Raw genomic sequence first — 20670 nt, 5'->3', positions numbered from 1 at the left:
AATGACAAACCATTAGGTTGGAACTTAAAATCAAGGCACAGCAGCAGATGGAACAGTGTGGGCCAACATAAGCCACACGACCAACACAGATAATGAGTAGAATCGATCATTCAATGGTTCACCAGCATAGAAAATAACTCCACACAAGTCATATTAAGTGATAGGAAGCAGGGTGTACAACACCAGTATCTCCCTTCTGCACACAAAATTAGGTAAGCGCACCAAGGGCCCTTAATGTGAATACAGCCACAAGCAACAACGATTTTGAAGAATGATAAAATACACATGGCACATTCTTTGGCAGGACCCTCTACCTTTTTGCACAGCAAGCACGGTGCACAATACTGAAACCTGTTATGTTGTTGGAAGGGATCCCACAATTCTGCTGGGTAATGCAGAGATTATCCTCGATACTACTTTCCATTCATATCCAGCAGGTACACAAAGGAAGGCAATGCAGCATGAGCAAGATGTGTCATGCTGTCCAGCAAGGGCCTGCATATCTGCCCTAATCGTTCCACTAATCAGTGTCCTTGATGTACACCCAGCATATCAAATACCCACCACGGTAGTAAAAATAGACAGAGTATCTACTGGGGTACTGCAAAGCAGGCTAAGTACAGATCAGTGACAAAACCACTGGATTTTCTGTCAGCTCCCATTCATGTGTAAGCTTTACACTTGACCGGCTAGAAGGGAAATGTTTAAAAAAAGGTCCAAAACTATTTAGAAATGCAGTGGTCTGACCCCTGCACGTTGAGCTGAGAATAATTTCTCTGGAAGTATTAGTCAGGATCTAACCTGTGTGGCTGTTACGTGGCTTAGAGGTCACGATCCTAAGAAGATTTCTACCTTATGAAGGAATTACTTAAAGGTTAGCAGCAAGAAATATCTAGGCAAGGCACACTAAGCTGGCCGGAACCTCAAAACAAAGGAGGCTATGAAGAAGTCCTCTGTTAAAACATTATTGGAAGCTTTCGGTTCAGAACTCAACAGATGCACAGGTTATTAAACTAAATTAGTTTTAGATTCTGGAACTCCTTCCTTATAGTAAACTAGAGGAGTTGTCCGATTAATAATAAGGATCAGAATTGATCTAGGTGCAAAAATCATGGATTTCTAGAATAAGCTAAACACAACCACAGCAAACGCAGATGTGAGAGAAGTTTTGTAAAATATTTTAAACATCTCCTATTGACTTGTCCATTAACGATGGTAGCGGTTTTTATACCCTGGAAACTGAAATCGAAAGGTGATGATGGCAAATGAAGTCACTTTATTAACGGAAGACGGAAACCAAATAATTTGCTGTACGGCGTACAGATGGATTCACTATATTTTAACGACGTCTGTGTTTTAGGGACGAAATATGGGAAGTATAATAATATCAAATTTAAATTATAGAATATTGTGTGGTTTTAGGGGCTTTTTATCAGGCTTCTGGAATAATTGTACAACTAAATAAGCATATTGGAAAAAGGACAGAAAGAGTGGGCACTGAAGAGCTTACATATGACACTGCCAGCTACCGGAGGACTGTGCCCTGGACGGACCAGCAATTTCTAAGCACACAACAGAGTGGCAGGTCCTTGAGCAGTGGACTGGCCAGGTTCAGGACGAGTAAAGTGGCCTCTAAAAGTGGCCCATGAATTTACTCGAGAGAGTGACTGCATCAATAACACTGGCACAGAAAGCTGGGGGCAAATGGTGTAGTAGACTGTTTGTTGTCCTGCAGGCGCCTTCATCGCCAGCATCCGGATTGACATCCATCAGCTACATATCCCAGCCACTGCTAGAGACTTGGACTGCAACTATACAAAGTGGTAGTTGGTGGAGAGTAGGCAGATTTTAGATTTTTTTTTGCCGTCCTGCTTTAACTGCTCCTCTCAGAATGTGCACCTCCACAAGATAAAAGCACGCTATTGCATTATATGTCAAATCCATTCCTTAGTGCCCACCCCCCCCCCCCCAGCAATCTGGAACCGAAGTCTGTCATTCCTTCATTCCTCATAACCTCAAAGGTGCCTTATGAAACTCACTCAAAATGTTAACTACTAGGACAGCATATTTATGCTCTCCAGGAGGGTCTTTGCCAAACCTGTGTAAAGATGTAATACCCAGGAGCGTATGTTTGGTGGAGTGTGGGCCGACACCCTCCCCCACCCCCTCAATGTTTACAGTCAGTAGGTAACATGCCCCAGCAGACTGGCTGGTCGGCTTATAAACTGACTTTTCCCCTGGCTGTAAAGAAGGATGCTGTGGCAGGGGGCGCCAGACCAAGATGGCCGCACACTCGTGAGGCTCTCGCCAGCCGGGTGATCATTCCATCCTCCAGCTCATCCACAAGAACGGAAACCCGCACCCAAATTAAAATACCGGAGCAGAACACATGCGAGCACGCTCGCTGAAAGTTTGAAACTGAACGGACCTCGCTATCCGGAGTTCTGGGCGATCCTCCTGACAGCGGACGCGGCGGCGGCTCTTCCCCACTGAGAGGAGTGGCGTGCAGGGGCACGCAAGGCCGGGGATTTGCCGGGGACGCAGGGCCGCAAGATCCAGGCGGCGTTGCCGCGAGCCACGGGAGGGCGGCTGGAAGCTCCGGTGATTTCGGAACGCCACTCAGCCACCGGATTGCACGGTGAGGAGAGGTGGAAGCAATCGTGGGAGGAATACTCGGGATCGTGCCTCTGGGCTCCACGAGGGGGATAGAGAGTCTCCAGCACTGCCATGAAAGGAGCGGAGGGGGAGGTATACCTGCATTGCGGCGGATCGAGTTGCGCCCTACAGCCCATAACCCTCCACGGCACTTATAAACACCTGGGGTCCTTCTGTGGAACCCCTTGCTGGCTTGCATCCCACTGGCCCCCGGACGAGGAGAGTTTATCTATTTGAGAGCCTTCGGGGATCACTCCGGGGACTCGCCGTGGGCCGCCCCATCGATCCTTTGACCCGCTTCGACACCAGTGGATACGGTTCTACATTTCTGAGGGGTGGTGCGTGGACCTCGTAGGGCCAAGTAAGACTTTCCTGTATATGGGCGACTGCTGGTTCTGCTGACTGGAGAGGCGGGGTGGGTGCTCCGTACCTGCTGCTGTGTGGTAGGTACCCCCCCCCTCCCTACATCGCCAACATGGGGAAAACAGACACTAAACAATCTAAGCTCCCCTTTGAGTCCCACAAAAAGAAAAAGCAGCCCCTACCACCACCAGCGGAGGATGGCGACTCTGATGAGGGAGACGGCACGGAGGTGGATTGGAAGGCGCTCCTGCTCAGTATGCAAACGAGTCTCACCTCTATAGACTCTAAGTTAGACAACATGTCTAAACGCCTGGACTCTCTGGTGCATCGCATGCATCAACAGGAGGAGAGAGTGAAGGAAGCTGAACAACGGGTTTCTGGACTGGAGGATGGTGCGGCGGCCACTACTACCAAGGTTTCACAGATGGAGAGACTTCTAAAGGTGATCGCTGATAAGAGCGAAGACTTAGAAGCTCGATCGCGCCGAAACAATGTGCGCCTTATAGGGCTTGCAGAATCCACCAATGTGGGAAAAATGGAAGTCTTCATTGAGAAGCTTTTGGCTGACCTGTTCGGGCCGGAGGCATTCTCCCAACAACTGGTGGTGGAGCGGGCCCACCGGACCCTCGGCCCCTCGGCCTGTACCGGGTGCTCCCCCGAGACCCATCATTATCCGATTCTTGAACTACCGGGACACTTTGCTATGGCTTGCCAGGGAGAAACAACCGGTTCAGTTTGAAAACGTCACGCTTTCCTTCTATCCGGACTTCACGCAATCAGTACAGGATGCGAGACATAAGTTTGTGGCAGTGAAAAAAAGGCTTCTTCAGAGGGGCATTCAATACTCCATGATCTACCCTGCTAAGTTACATATTGTTCACCAGGGCAAACAGCATCTATTTCAAGATCCAGCTCAAGTGGAACACTTTCTGAAAGACAATAAGCGACTCCACGACAATACTAGACCCCCCTCGGAGCGGGCGCGTTCCCGCTCGCCTACATCTGCACTGGACTAATCTGGGAAGGCGATCTCCGGGGACTATTCTACATATATGGCATTAGTGCTAGTTCCACCTTATGATATGTCTAGCTCTCACTTGGCAATGTCTGTTTTACACATTGGTTTCAATGCTCACCTAACAGCTGTGAAGTTGCAGTAATCTCAGGGTTTGCGTTTTGGTATAGCGGTTAATCGCCCTGGCATCTTTTACTCCCCTTCCCGCAATTGCCGCTAGTTGTTGTGACGGGTGTGCAGCGGGTGTAATATCAGGGGGAAAATTAGGGCGGGTCTGGACCCCATGTGTCCCCCAATACGGGTATGCCCCTATAGCACAGCTTTCCAAACTTTAGATGTTGATGACACACTTTCTAGACATGCATCATTTCGCGACACGGTAAAGCAGTGTAGCGAGCAAGCCCGAACCACCTAAGAGGAAATTTTTAAAAGAAAGTGGGCAAATGGTGCCGTTTCAAGCAAATTGTAGAAAGCAGGAAGGTTAATAAAGCAATTGTGAATCTGTTCTAACAAAGACAGTGACTAGCAAAACTGGGTGTTAATCAGTTTTTCACTTATTTCCTTTCACCTCTTGTTTTGGTATCTTTTGTCTTCTGAATTATTTCTTGCTTTCTTTATTTCATTTCCAGGGTGAGAGAGACGCCACCAAAGCATTCGACTCATTGGAATGGGACTACCTCCTTTTTATACTGCGCAACATGGGACTACCCATTGGTTTCTCGCGGTGGATCACAATACTTTATCACAATCCCGTGGCCAGGGTGGGTATTAATGGCCGTATATCCGAGGCCTTCGGGATATCAAGGGGCACTCGCCAGGGGTGCCCCTTGTCTCCCCTGTTATTTGCGCTGGCCGTTGAGCCCTTGGCGACCCGGCTCCGGCAATACCACCGAGACAAGGCTTTGCGCTGCTTTCAAAGACAGGTTTTAATATCCCTTTACGCGGATGACATTACGCTTTACATCAGGGATCCAGCCGTCAATCTTAACCCGATCTTGAGAGAATTCATACGCTTCGCTGCACTGTCAGGTATTCAAACAAATTGGGGAAAATCTACCATTTTCCCACTCACAGTGGCGGCCCAACCATTCCCCTCGACTACCCTTTGCAGTGGTGTGACGGGGAAGTCAGATATCTGGGAATAATGATCTCCCGGGATCGAGAGGAACTAATGCGGCTGAATTATGGCCGTACAATTCACCTTATTCAGACGTACGTGACCAGATGGATTACGCTTCCTCTCTCCATGGCAGGACGAGCGTCCCTCATTAAGATGGACATTCTGCCAAAACTCCTTTATCTATTTCTCAATATTCCTTATCACCCGGGAAAGTCCTTTTTCAAATTCTTACGATCTGAACTCATTAGGCTGGTGTGGGGTGGTAAACGACCTCGGCTGAGTTGGGATACGTTGATCCGCCCTTTTGCGCAGGGGGGCTTTGATATACCAGATTTTGAGCTATACTATCACAGCGCACAGGCACAATTCGTCTACTATTGGATCCATCCCCCTCCTTTTATGCCTCAGGTGGCTGTTGAACACTGGCTTGCGGCTCCCGTCCCGCTTGAGGGGGCATTATTTAGTAAACCTGAGACACAAGCGGTGTACCAGACTCCCATTTCTAGCTCCATTCTTGCTTGGCGGCACATAGCGCGTAAAGCCCAAACATCGCTAATCTATTCCCCACTGCTCCCGCTAGCGTACCATCCTTCATTACCTCTAATACAAGAGCAATTGTTTAAAAACATGATGACCAAACTTAAAATTAGGACATGGGGAGATCTTTACCAGGGGGGCCATTTTCGTTCAATAACACATATGTTTGGGGAACTGACGCCTACACCCATGGACACATTTCTATATATCCGGTTGCGGAGTGGAATTCAGGCAATAACAGAAGCATACCCTAACGAGCCCTCCACGCTGGAGCCACTGCACCAGCTGCTTCAAGCTGCCTCCCCTGCACATGCAGTCTCTAAATTATATCACACAATCCACAACTCGCTCGACCCTGGACCCTGTAAAGCACGCACTAGATGGGAAGAGGAACTGGGCACGCCCCTGGAGGACGAACTTTGGTGCTTTTGTTGCCAACTAACCGAGCAGATCTCATCCAGCAGTAGATTTAGGATTATTCACTACAAATTTTTGCACAGGCTTTATTGCACTCCCGCTCAGATGTGCAGATGTGGCCTCCGAGAGGATGACCGTTGTGGGTGCTGTCATGCGCCGGCAGCGGACTTCTTACATCTGGCATGGGGATGCCCTGACGTCGCTAGCTACTGGCAGCAGGTGTACTCGGGCCTCTCTGAGATGCTTAACATCCCCCTAATCCAGACTCCGACGCAGGCGCTACTGGGGTACACCAAAACAGTCAAGAAACCGAATCGCAGATTCATAACTGTTGCTCTTTTGTTGGCAAAGAGACGAGTGGCTTGTCGCTGGGGTAGGGGCAGAGCCCCTAAATTCAAAGAATGGATACAAGACATAATGCGTTGTCAGGACGCTCTGCTCAGATACGCGGAGCTTCTACCTTCTGCCTCTAGGCCCGTGGATATCTGGGGTCCCCTTACGAGCTATCTTCTATCACATCCAACTGACAACAATGACGTCACTGTCGATGCTATTACATGAGATGAAACACAATACTAATAGATGGTGTGTGGGTTGGTAGTTTCGCAGACATGCGGGGGTGCGGCTGATGTTGCTGGCTTGCGCTAAAGGGGGTTACACATTTATGCTTGACACCTTTCATACCCAGCTATTAAGAAACAATGTAATATGTCTTTGATTTGGGCTCCGTTTGGACTAATGTTTGGATTCCGGGGGACTGTCGATTCATAATATGCTCTGAGAAATGGTTATTCTGTATGATATTAACTCATGCTAAAACTGTACATGTTTATGAGAAAAACGAATAAAAAAAAAATTTAAAAAAAGAAAAAAAAAAAGGATGCTGTGGCAAGGACCAGGAGGAGATGCACATGTCATCTGAAATTCAATATTGTGCACTGGCTTGCCCTGGTCAGGGTGACCCAGAGACACAAAGCATCGCATTACAGACAGCATTGGTTGGCGTCACACACGTCTCCGGTACATGATGGGGCCAAGCACACCTCTTCACCACCCCTTCTATTGAGAATTCAGGCAGCTAGGCATGCATGGGGCACATAGAGACTGGGGTCAAAAAAGTAGACATGTCTGGGTCAGAACTAAGGAGTGCGAAATCGAAGCATCCTGCTCAATCATTCCTGCAGGCCACTGATCCAGCGTTCAGTTGGGCCTCTGTACCCTCAAGATCCATACTGCTTTCAAGAGGTGTGGTCCTTTTTGGTGATGCTTGAGGATAGGGTGGGAGGCTACCACTCTGCTTCCTCAGATAAAGCAGAACCATTAAAGTAAGCAAAAAAACAAATGTGAATGCAGACAGTGTTTGTGAGTACACATCTATTTGTCTGAATGTGTGAGCATATGAGTGTGTGGTGCACATGAGTGTGCCCTCAGGTGAATGAGGATGCACGAGTCTGTGTGTATGTCAGTGTGTGAGCATGTGAGTGTATTCACTTGAGGATCCGCATGTCTGTGTGTGCGCACTGAATGCATGTTTACGTAAGGAGGTGCACACATAATTGTGTGTTCACAAGTGTTTGGGTGTGCCTGGGTGTGAAGGAATCTTGTTTAAATTTGTAGTTACAGCTTCCAATCCCGCTGGGTCTCCTCATCCTTCGGAGGACGATAAAATAAGTACCATTAAGCTAGGTAAAATAAATATGTTATTCAGAGGCAAGATATCTCAAAGAGTGAATATGTGGTTTCACAGAAATATGTAAGTGCGTCTGTGGGTGTGTATTCACATGAGCATGTGCACGAGTGTCTGTGCGCATCACAATGTCGGAAGCACCACCCATAAGTTCAGAATTAAGTGCAGTGGAAAAGGTATTAATGTGTCCGTAATAAATAGCTGAAGGTATGGCTTTCCCATGGGGGCTGTTCGCTGTGTTGGTACCTGTGTGTATGTCCGTGAGGGCTGCAAGTCAGGAGTCTCTTAGCAAAGCTCATTGTAAGTCACGACTAACTTCTATGTGTGTGGACTAACTGTATTAGTATCAACCCTGGAAAACGTCTAGTTGCTACCTGCAGGGCATTACTAAAGAGCTCTGCTGCAGCCTGGTGTAAAATAATGGACTGGTGGTGGTCAAGGATGAGTGTATGAATGAGTGTATGGGTTGTTAGGCTTACATTTTGATGGTTTGAAAAGCATGCCTGTAGGAGAAGCCTCCACTCACACAAAAAGATCAGAGACTAGATCATGAATCTCTTTAGTGCGCTTGTGCAATCCCTGGAGTCGAGTGTGTGCAGATTTTGGAGAAACGGTACAGTTTTTGTTCACACAGATTAACTTTAAAAATGTGTGAGTTAGTGCAGATGCTGTATACAGTACAGCTGAGAAACAGGACTAGTCAACCACTGCTCTGTATTTCCTAGTATATGCTGCAGACAACGCACTTACAAAAACAGATGCGTAGAGACGTTCTGAGCCTGTGCAGTGACATCCAATGTGTTCCTGTTAGGGCCCCAGGACCACCTAATTCAACCATCATTGCAAATGCCTCTATGTGAAAATGAAGAGTGGAACTTCTCGTGCTGGATCAACTCTTGACAGCTGGCGAAATCGCCCATTCAAACCAGTGATCACATTTAAAGGAAACATATCGAGCCGTGATCCTTCTTCTCCCTGAGATAAAAAATGCACTAGAACAGTGAACCCTTCACAAAACACAAAAGGTAAGGAGCACTGTGCAATTTTCATATCTGCCCTGCAGGAAGACAATCCCCACGCTGCTTTGAAACAAACACAAAATCCCATCAATGTATAATAAACATCATTCACTGTGTGAAAGGCACAAGCAAATGAGCGAATGCATCCTGCAGGGCATGAACTTTCTTTACTACCTCAGCTGCATAATTATGCAGCAGCACAGTGTGCTGTCACTAAAGCCCCAATAGTAAAGTATGCATATTAACTCCTTAGGAGACTTCTCCCCTGGGACGAGAAAGAGCAGGAATAAGCCTAGTACAGACAGTGATCATTCATGTATTACCCTAGCTCTTTTTTGGTGCCTCAAGGCAATGATCAGGGAAGTGTGGAACTGACTTGAAATGACCAAGCATCCCTTATATATCTACCCCAGTGCAAGCAAGTGTTTCTGAGGGAGGGTCACCGCAAACACCTATAGGTTTTGAGGCAAAGTCTGACCTACTAAAGTAGCGGGAAAGAACTAGCGCCTAATGGAAGAATCAAACAAGCATTGGCATAGCCAATAGGTCTCGCCTTTGGAACCTTATATGTGTTTAGCCATGCAACAGTTGCATAACTAAATACTTATAAGGTCCCAAAAGCGAGACCTATTGGCTATGCAAAGCGGCCATGCGGCCGCGAAAGTTAAAGTGATCGCGATCACGATCAAACATCAAAGCGGCCGTGCGGCCGCGAAAGTAATCGCGGTAAAGCGTGGCGCGCGCGCGCCCGCGCACATATACTGTAGCTCTAGGCTGGCATGGTAGCACTTTTTGGAGCCCTCTGAATAAGTCTCGCCAGACCAGCGCATGCGCTGGTGTGGGTAATACGAAAATTTTTGTATACCCACCCCATTTTGCATGTTGTTTTTATTAATTAGATTAATTAATTAATTATAATCCAACTAATGGCTTGGAGTGATGTGGAAATTACTTACCAACCTTACTAATATATGAATTACACGTGGGATTTGCACCTGCATGGCCTAATTAATACATGAACTAAATTCTGTACGCATATTAATGATAGACAATTAGAATATTGCATGATATATGTCGCTTTTGTGATGTAATTGTGATTTGTGCTTTATTTAGTAAGTATAAACCGCACTGAGTGTTGCTTTTGCTAGATAAATACACACACATATGGGTATTAGCAAGGGAATAACATTTAATTAGCAATTTCTATGTATTAATTACGTTTTGTGTTTCTTTGCTTAAGTTGACCATTTTGGCCTATCGAAAGATGGCTGCCATTGGTGCCTAACCCGACTGCCGACACCGAACGAGGCTTGGGTGAAGTGCGCCTGCGCTGACGCTAGCAACTGTGGCCTGGACCTGACTCCAGATAAACATGTACCTTCCAAGGACAGCCTGGGACATCAGCCAAATATTTTGAACAAAGACTGTTGTGTGAACCGGAACTGACAAGGGTCATAACCCAAAAGACACTTTCGTGAGAAACCAAAAGGATGATCCCTGATTGTCCAATCAGCGAACTCGGATGCCGAAACTTTGATACATTTAACATTGATTTCACTATAAATTATGGTAGAATAGAGGGGTAAAGGGGTCGTTTTCCAATTTCCTGATGTTATGCTGACGGAGAGGACGGTGACACTGCAGGACAGCTGTTTCCCTGAATCTTTGACAGACTGATCGGATGCCCAATTTCCTGAGGAACTGAACTTTCAAATTTGACGGGCATAGATTGACGAGACTACTGGATTTGACTCAGAAGACGATAATTAGCCAGAATAGGTAAATATGATGGTCAGCTGTTTGAACAACTAAAGAATTTACTTGCATTGATTAGATAAAGAATTGATTTGAATCATTACAGAAATGAGTTGGTTTGTTTATTTATGAAAATGTATTAATGCGAAGGGAAAAGAGAATTAGATAATCATTTAAACAGCAACTAGCAGATCCACCGCCAAAATTATGGGAGGAATACCAAAGATGGAATATAGGGCCTAATGAGTAACAGAAGGTGGTGTAGATTTGTCACTCATTAGGGTAAAAGTGGTATTTCCTTCTCATACCAGCGTTTGGAAGATAATCGCCTCCCACACGGATTAATGGTGAGTGAATGTTGGTGTTATGGGCCCCACCAGCGAATGTATGGATAATGTGTGTATGTGAGATCTTTGGTCTGTGACAGAGGGAGGGATTTTGCACTCCACGCTGGAGCACTGGGTCAGGCGAGACCTAAAAACAAACTGATGGATGAAATGCTTGAATTAGTGGAAAGCCGACACAAACCAGGGGAAAGCATTGAATTCCCCAGAAAAAAATAATTTGCTTGTCTGCTGCAGCGTCTGACTCTTCTGCAGCTGTCAATGCATTGGGGTTTTTATAGGACATCCCAAACAGAACCAATCAATATTCCAATAGCTTATGGTTTGCACCGTGAACAGGACCAATGCTTCTTCAAAGCACCAAACCATGTCTGCATCCATGTGAAAATTATGTGCATCAGGTAAGCATCTGTGCCACAGGAGGACCAGTGCATAACTCATACAGTGTGCCCTGCTCAACATATGTCCCGCCGGCTCCATTTGCGATGGCAAATCCAGCGCTGCGGTTTGTTGCTTTAATTTTAGTGACGTCAAACCCACGTGGCCCAGAGAGTCCTGCCCTGATCTGAGATCACAAATTTTTTTAATGTTTTTTTTAAGGATCATAAGTCACACTACGCTTGCGGCAACTAAATAAACAAAGTATGACCTTCTCTCAGTTGATTGTGTGACCAAAACTAAATGCAGCAGCATGATCGCCAGACAGGCACTACCCAATACCTGCTTGGTTCACCTAGGCTCAGCGCAAGCAGGTGCTCATGGTGCCAAAAACGTGTGATAATGCATTTTTATTGCAGTGATGCCGACCACCAGATTAAAATACGTAATTCTAACGCCTGATGTGTGGTACTTGGCATGGATACACATCCTGAGTAGAAAATCTTAACTTATCTTATCTCTTCCATTTTTAAAAGAACAGAGCAGCACAAGGGTGTGTTAAAAGCCTAACATTAGCCTTTTAAATGCTACAATCAAATTTTAATTTGGTACAAACATGCCACCATGCATTCGCGTTCTTGACAATGGAATGGACTGGAGGGTTTGGAAAGAGATTTGAGTGCTAGTAAATTAGACAGGGAGGCACGGGAAATAATGAAAAGTTACTCGAAAAACAATTCAAGGAACGGGTTTGACAAATTAAGTTAGGTGCTGAAAAGAAGGGAGGAATTAACAAGGCAGGAAATAAAAGCATATTTATTTATAAGAATTGGAAAAACGCCAACCCAGTGATTTTGTAAGGAGCTAAAAAGATTAAATACCAATAACCACTGATCCCCCCCCCCCATTTTTTTTAAATATTGGGAAAAACCCCACCAGAATTCATGACAAGCATACTGAAACCACATGGGAAGCCTAATTACAATGCACCCAAACTAAAGAAAAGCACAGCTACTACTCCTCAGAGTTAGCCCCACAGGTTTATAGTGACTAGATGGAGACGTATGCCTCATCAGGTGGAGCCTGAGCCAGCGCGCAAGCGCTGCTCTGGCGATCTGCTGTAGGTACAGTACGGAGGAGAAGCCCCGCCAATATTTTTCATTGGCTTGTGTCTTTGTCCTTCGTAAATGCTGGCGTGTGATTCCTTAATAGTGCGAGACAGACAGAAAAAAAATATTCTTGCTCAAGACTTTGCAAATGCCTCCGGGGCAAAGGATTAGGCTACAGTTAGCTCCGCCCTAGCATTCGCTCTCATGTGATATTTCCCCAGGCGTATTCGACTAGGCATACAGTTTCACTTTCTAAATAAGTGACATTGGGCATTTTTTCTCGTATAGCTGCACACTCTTTTAGACAATTGGAGCAGCACTCCTAAAGTTGTTGATAAAATGGATTAAAGTGAAATACAATGGGAAGGCGTCCAGTATTTTTTTTTCTGGAGGAGTGCAGAATTGTACCTTAATTATGTTTTTTTATCCCCTCCCTGCACTTTTGTTTTGCTAATGGCTGGCACTGCAAATGGCGATTTTGTTTCCTCCATCTACCCCTTGGGCCATCAAACCAAATGCTCTTGACTGGCCCGCATCTGAAAAACACACCTTTTCAATTATAACAGAGGGCTTAGATGTAGATGTCTGTCGCAAAGAGTTCCCATGCACACAGGCACCTCCCCAGGCACACTGCGGGGTGATCCTCCTCCTCCTCTGGCCTCTCTTAGATGTTCTTTCTTTTTAATAAAAGGAAAAACAGAGGCATAGCGAACAAAGGAAACAATTTCTCAAACAGGAAAGATTAAAGGATGGGCTAAACTTTTAACAAATGTTTTTTTCCCCTGTGCGTAGAAGCGTTTTAGTTCACACCACACTGATTTCACATCCTAGCTTTCTGTGTGGGTACGTGTATCAAATGGCTTCCGTCTTCATCACAAGGGCCTGGGCACTTTGTGCTAAACAGACACTAGTAGCCCGTATTTTGGCCACTAATTGTTTCAAGTGTTTTAAGTACTTTTTCAAAGATTTTGCTATTTTTTTATTGTCAGTCAGCATCACTCTTGTCTAAGGTGGGCCAGTGGATTAAAACTGTTGTTTCAGAGATAGTTAGCCGGCAGATCTCGAGTTATAATTGGAAACAAAAACACTGAAAACATCTGCATGTAACATGGCGTCATTTTTAGTTCTTGCATGTTTTTAACTCACTTTTTTGTTATTTAACATTAAATAAAACTGTGTTCAGAATAGCCCAGTTACTACACATCCCCCTTCCTTTCAGAGATAAAAAATAAAGAGGAAACATGAACAAGGAAACAATTGAAAAAATAAAAGATGCAGTTAAAGATACTACATGAGAGAACACAAGAACAGGAAACGAATATTAACAGTGCAGAATTAATCGCATTCAAAATCCTCGAGAATTTTAGGAGCTTTGATGCGTCCACCACATCTGCTGAACTTTTCTGTAAGCTCAACCCCCGTAGGTAGACCAGTATCAGGCATAGGTGTTGAAACATCGTCCGCAACACCCTCACTACCCACAACAGGTACGCCCATGCATCACCTGGGACCGTCTCAGGCAAAGGATAAGGCAATCCCTCTCTCCCTCCCTTTCAGACTCCCCTCTTACTTTACCTGTAGGCAACAAATCCATCCACCAGTAACTACCACTTACCCCTTAACATTATTACAGAACTCAGAAACTTGAAGTCGTGCAAGGGCAACGCGACTCATGTGGTGAACACTACCATCATCCAATACCACTGTGTTCCGCATGACTTTAGTCACAGTTCTAGGTTCAGAAAATCAACATTGCAATTTTCCAACTTTTTTGCCACATTTCACTCTGACTAGCTTTCTGACACCCAAACACACTTCGTTGGTGCCATGCTGGACATCAAAATATGCTTTATTCTTGCTCTGTGAGTTCACAATGCACTCCCTCACCTGATCACTGTCCCACTCGTACTTCCTATTTCTACCCATCCATCCAGGATTAATCTTACTGTAAGGAAATCTTCCTCTCATCAGACCAAACAGACTTTCTCCAACAGTATCATAGATTATTACTCTATAAGACCAAATTAATGTATCTAATTCATCTTCCCAGTTTTTATTGCTTTGCATAGCTAACGGTAACACACCCTTAACAACTCTATTAACTCTCTCCACGATAGAATTACCTCTAGGATGGTGCAAATCTGTGAACCTTTGTTCAATGCCAGGCATTTCCATAAATGTCCTCATAATATCAGATTTAAACTGTACACCACTATCTGTGAGGATGGATGCGGGAAAACCTTCTCTAATGAAACATTTTTCAAGAAACCTGACAACGGTATCAGTGTCAACCTTCTGAACAACTTCAACTTCAATTCATCTAGAAAATAAATCTACCAGAACCAAAATGTACTTCTGCAACCATCTTGCCATGGTATAGGTCCCATAATATCTAAAGCAACCTCTTCCCAAGATAAATTAGGACAACTTAAAGGAGACAAAGGAGGATTAAGTGTCTTTTGAGATTTATCAGAACTTTCACAACTTACACATGAATGTACAAATCTTTCGATTTCCAGATCCACCCTAGGCCACCAATACAGTGCCTTAATGTTCCTTTTTGTCCTGAAAACACCAAGTTGCCCTTCATGTCGAATGCAGATGATTTTTTTTCGCATACCCTTAGGAATAATAATTATTTCTCCTCTACATACAAATTCATCATCCAGGCTTAATATGTCCCTCACTTTCCAGAATGCTCTCAACTCCGGGTTGATCTTACATTCATTCGACCATCCATTAGAAATCCTACACTTTGCAGCAAGTAAGGTTTCGTCCTTCTCATTTTCATCCCTCCATTCTAATCTTGGCAATCCACAAGTGTCAGAAAATATGCTGGCTACACAAAATTCACTCCAGGGATCTCTATCAATTTCTCTCAAAGGCAATGACAATCTGCTGAGAAAATCAAATCAGCAATTATGTTCTTAACACCAGGAACATATTTCACATCGTACACGAAATCTTGGAGCCTCATAGATAACCTAGCTATTCTGGCAGAAGCTCTACATAAACCCTCAGTGGGAAGTAGCTTAGTTAAAGGTTTGTGGTCAGAGCGTAGTATAGAATGGTAGTATGTCCTTGGACTGTGTATTTGTACTTGAGCTTAGAATGTAACTAGGTCATTGAGAGAGATAGCCTTGCGTTACTGCTGTATATGCACCCTTTTTGTACTCCGCTTGTAATCTTTAATAAAGGAACAGAAGACGTGCATCTTCTGTGTGGTTACTACATGAATTTGACGACGAGCTGGAGAGCTTGAGGAACCCACGTTCACATCAAATTCTACTATTTCATCAATTCTGCCTGATCTGTTCATGGGAATATACGCTCTTGGAGCAATCTTTGACTGCCTGTCATTGGATACTGAGAATGGCATAAATACGTGAATTTCAGTGCTTTAGGATTTCGGGAACCTTCATTCAAGTAAGTGTGGCAGTGCGCTGCTTATAACTTACAAACGGTTTATTTCAACGACATGCATCGGGACATTCAAATCCCGCATCTTCAGCGTCATCATTCCACCATCCCATGGCAGCCTTCTCTGCGTGACGTTACACAGCGCTTGACAGCAACACTAAAGAAGGACCACGATGCGTCGCGCTCAGTGCAAAGGTCACCCTATTTCATCACGCACGCACCGGAGCCATATTTTTTGTCATGCTCGTCAATTTCAGTGAGTCGGAACTGACTTGGAACTCGTCTCATCGGCACCAGTTTCCCGTTTCTATCTGATTTTGAGTAGCGATTTCCATGTACACGTAAAGGAATCACGGTACTGTTTTGACTCCATTATAAAGCAATTTTTGTGTTTTCAAGGGTGTTTACAGCGTTTGGAAGTACTTTTGTGTTCTATACTTTTCACCACATTCGTGTGTTTCTTTACTGGCTTTCTACTGCATTCAAGTGACATTTCACATAGTGTGGTTCAATTTCTTCATCTTCAAGAGACTTCCCCTCTTAGTCATGTCCTCACCACAAACAAGCACAGCAGTGGGTGATGCTAGTGGTACTTTAATGCACATTAACTCACCAAATAAATTTTTCCCTACACCCGGAGAAACCCCTAGTTTCTTGGAATGACTGGAAGGAGTATTTCCCTAATTACATTGCTAACCTTGAAGACCTTAATGGAAATTTTGCGCCAGAAAGTAAAAAAAAAAGGATGCTAATGTATTATTGAGGGCCTGCGTATATATAATGAATTACAAAAGCCTGAAAGGGTGGGAGGTGATATCGATATATTTAAAGCAGCGATTTTATATCTTGATGACCATTTTTCTCCCTCTGTTTGCATTGCTGTTACCAGACATTCTTTCTTTCAGAGAAAACAAGAAAAGCACAAAAACATTGAGGAATACGTTTTGGCTTTAAAGAAATTGGCTAGCAAATGTAAATATGCACAATTACATGATAAATTAATTTGCGATCAGGTGGTTATGTATACAAAAACAAAACCATGCAAGACAAATTATGGGTGGAAGGTGAGGGTTCTCTCAAAGATATTGTTGCCATGGTAAAAAAGGGCAGAGTTGTCTGAGCGTTGTGCGAAAGCCACTCTCTCCCAAGGATAAGAAGGATACTGAGTTGGTGGCAAAAATTTCTGGGAACAAACCTGGGTACAAAGGTAACCGGAATTATTGAGCAGACAAGAAGAGGAAAGAAAAGATCGAACCTAAGAGAAGTGGCAACCTAGAATGTTACAGATGCAGCAATTTCTCGCACTCAGCTAATTTTGATAGATGTCCCGCAAAATCGGCAAAGAGTACTGAGAGTGGCATCATTGGGCACTTTGCCAGAGTTTGCAAAAGGAAATCAAAAAAGAAATCTAAAAGTAAAGTTGCTTTTGTACAAGAACGAGAGGAGGACACATGCTCACGCTCTAGTGAGGTTCAAACAAAATTCATTCAAGAAAAAGGTGGTACTTAATATACCCTTATACCAAGTTTCCTTAGGTGGCATTACTATTCAGCCTGCAGCAGATTCAGAGTCCCCGTATACGATTATTTCCCAGGGTGTATGGGAAAAGCATTTCATAAATAATATTGGCAATTGGCTAGAACCCAATGAGATTTTCTCCGGAGAGTTACGCTGGTGGAAAAAAGGACCTCTTAGGCTACAGAGTTTTGGTGTTCCGTTTAAAAAAAAAAAGACATACTCCATGGAAATTGTAAATCTCTAAAGAAGGACCATCAGTATTAGGGTGGAAGGACCAGAAAGGGTTAAATATTACCCATGATCCTAACTGTAAAGAACAAGTTCTTATCGCATGTGATAGAGAAGACACTAAAAAGTGGGTACTACAGGAATTTCCAACAGTTTTTGCAGGTAAAATGGAAAAACTCAAGGGGTTCACTCACCAGATATGATTGAAGGATGGAGCTGTTCCGAAAGTGCATAAAGCTCAAAACATTCCTTTCATAGTTAGAGAAAAAGTCAAGGCAGAGTTGGATAAATTTGTAATTGACCCTGTGGAAGCATCAGAATGGGTTTCTTCATTGGTCGTTGCCCGTAAATACAACGGAAAGGCTTGTTAGTGTGTTGATTTGAGGTATCTTAACAACATTTTGGTGGATCAGTTTCCACTCCCCAGAATCGACGAAATGCTATCCTTAACGCGGTACGCCAAGTGGTTTTCCACATTAGATTTATCTGCGGCGTACCACCAACTTGTTGTAGATACCGGGAGTAGACATTTCACTACATTTTGTACACGTAGTTCTGTTCCTTTGTTAAAGATTACAAGCGGAGTACAAAAAGGTTGCAGACAGCAGTAACGCGAGGCTATCTCTCAATGACCTAGTAACAGTCTAAGCTCTAGTACAAATACACTCCAACGACATACTACCATTCTATATTTCTAATACAAGCCATGCAGAATAGCCCAGTTACTACAATAACACAAACATCTCTAACACTGAAGAATGCGAGTCCTATTGCATTTCAAATGCTTATTTTTTAATTTTAGAGCATACGATGTATTACAGGCACAAATCAAACACCACGCAGCCCAAAACAAGATGATGGAGCGACGGCTTTTATTTCTGCAAAAATCCGAGATAAGGTGTCTGACAGCGCTGGCCTAAAGAAGGACGGGCTTTGCTGGGGGAACAAGCTTGTGAAGAAGATGTCACAATGTTGTGATGCTAACTTAAGAGCCAGGCGAGGATACTGCGCAACCGTCGTATTGACGTCATGGCTTCGCCTACGCCACGCTTAACGTCACTAAGACTATCAACCTCGTTCCTCGCGCGATGACGCCTCTTCCGGTTAACACAACGTCACTCACCTTGGTGCCATCTTCGAACTCTGATTGGACGCCTCTCCCAGGCCGCACCTCTTTCTTCAGCATGCCTTTCTCACGGTCTGCTTCTGTCACCGAACCCTGCTGACCGCAACACCCCGGGTGGGTCTTGTGCTCCCCGTGGCAAGCCACCGGCGACACCGCTTCGACGTCCGCCATCTTCAAGCAACAAGACTCGGAGCAATAACGCATGCGCAAAAAGACTTACCTACAAGCGTCGGTGAAAGAACGCATGCGCAAATAGATATACCTACTAGCGTTTTGCAGTGCGCATGCGCTAATAATTGTACACTAGCTCGGGCAGGTAGAGTAATGAAGTCAGCAGGTACTGTGCTCTAAATCCCCGACCCCATCCCATCTGGGAATAACAAGCCACATGTTACAAGCTAAATTTTCTACTCTACAATGTGCACCCACATCGGGAGCGGTGAACTCCTTGTCGGGCTTGGGGCTCACCGCTGGATTCATTATATATATATATATATATATATATATAACAAATCCAGTTGGCCGCACACTGCTCGTCTTACCAGCAGGTTGCCCCAAGGAACTATGGTCGATGTAGTGGCGACGGCGAGTACGCCTGTGCCACAGTGTTGAAAGCAAGTAAGTGTCGCATTAGCCATCTCTGGACACGTGTTTCGAGGTAGTTGCCTCTCGTCAGCAGGGAGTAGGTAAGTGTAAGGGGGTGCCGTGTAGACTGCCAATAACGTATTAACAGGTAAAGTACCTCTCATGGCGCGCAGGTGCTGGTCCAGGGCTCGTCAGCCCAAATGGCTCAAGGGAGCCTTTATATAACAAATCCAGTTGGCCGCACACTGCTCGTCTTACCAGCAAGTTGCCCCAAGGAACTATGGTCGATGTAGTGGCGACGGCGAGTACGCCTGTGCCACAGTGTTGAAGGCAAGTAAGTGTCGCATTAGCCATCCCTGGACACGTGTTTCGAGGTAGTTGCCTCTCGTCAGCAGGGAGTAGGTAAGTGTAAGGGGGTGCCGCGTAGACTGCCAATAACGTATTAACAGGTAAAGTACCTCTCATGGCGCGCAGGTGCTGGTCCAGGGCTCGTCAGCCCAAATGGCTCAAGGGAGCCTTTATATAACAAATCCAGTTGGCCGCACACTGCTCGTCTTACCAGCAAGTTGCCCCAAGGAACTATGGTCGATGTAGTGGCGACGGCGAGTACGCCTGTGCCACAGTGTTGAAAGCAAGTAAGTGTCGCATTAGCCATCCCTGGACACGTGTTTCGAGGTAGATGCCTCTCGTCAGCAGGGAGTAGGTAAGTGTAAGGGGGTGCAGCGTAGACTGCCAATAACGTATTAACAGGTAAAGTACCTCTCATGGCGCGCAGGTGCTGGTCCAGGACTCGTCAGCCCAAATGGCTCAAGGGAGCCTTTATATAACAAATCTAGTTGGCCGCACACTGCTCGTCTTACCAGCAAGTTGCCCCAAGGAACTATGGTCGATGTAGTGGCGACGGCGAGTACGCCTGTGCCACAGTGTTGAAAGCAAGTAAGTGTCGCATTAGCCATCCCTGGACACGTGTTTCGAGGTAGTTGCCTCTCGTCAGCAGGGAGTAGGTAAGTGTAAGGGGGTGCCGCGTAGACTGCCAATAACGTATTAACAGGTAAAGTACCTCTCATGGCGCGCAGGTGCTGGTCCATGGCTCGTCAGTCCAAATGGCTCAAGGGAGCCTCTATATAACAAATCCAGTTGGCCGCACACTGCTCGTCTTACCAGCAAGTTGGCCCAAGGAACTATGGTCGATGTAGTGGCGACGGCGAGTACGCCTGTGCCACAGTGTTGAAAGCAAGTAAGTGTCGCATTCGCCATCCCTGGACACGTGTTTCGAGGTAGTTGCCTCTCGTCAGCAGGGAGTAGTTAAGTGTAAGGGGGTGCCGCGTAGACTGCCAATAACGTATTAACAGGTAAAGTACCTCTCATGGCGCGCAGGTGCTGGTCCAGGGCTC

At 45.2% G+C, this 20670-nt stretch overlaps 1 protein-coding gene across 1 annotated transcript in view; it reads right to left on the bottom strand.

The window, feature by feature from the left end:
• AIP (AHR interacting HSP90 co-chaperone) overlaps positions 1–18901 on the bottom strand; it is an 85225-nt gene extending 66324 nt beyond the window's left edge. The window contains exon 1 of the mRNA XM_085651651.1: positions 18689–18901. Coding sequence (XP_085507777.1) covers positions 18689–18895 — 207 coding nt within the window. The 5' untranslated portion in view covers positions 18896–18901. The remainder of the gene's footprint in view (positions 1–18688) is intronic.
• Positions 18902–20670: the final 1769 nt, after the last annotated feature.

This window comes from Triturus cristatus, chromosome 4_1 (assembly GCF_964204655.1).
Source record: "Triturus cristatus chromosome 4_1, aTriCri1.1, whole genome shotgun sequence".
In the NCBI taxonomy this organism is placed as follows: Eukaryota; Metazoa; Chordata; class Amphibia; order Caudata; family Salamandridae; genus Triturus; species Triturus cristatus.
Note: the sequence above shows the minus strand (reverse complement) of the source record. Positions and strands in the feature narration are given on the sequence as shown.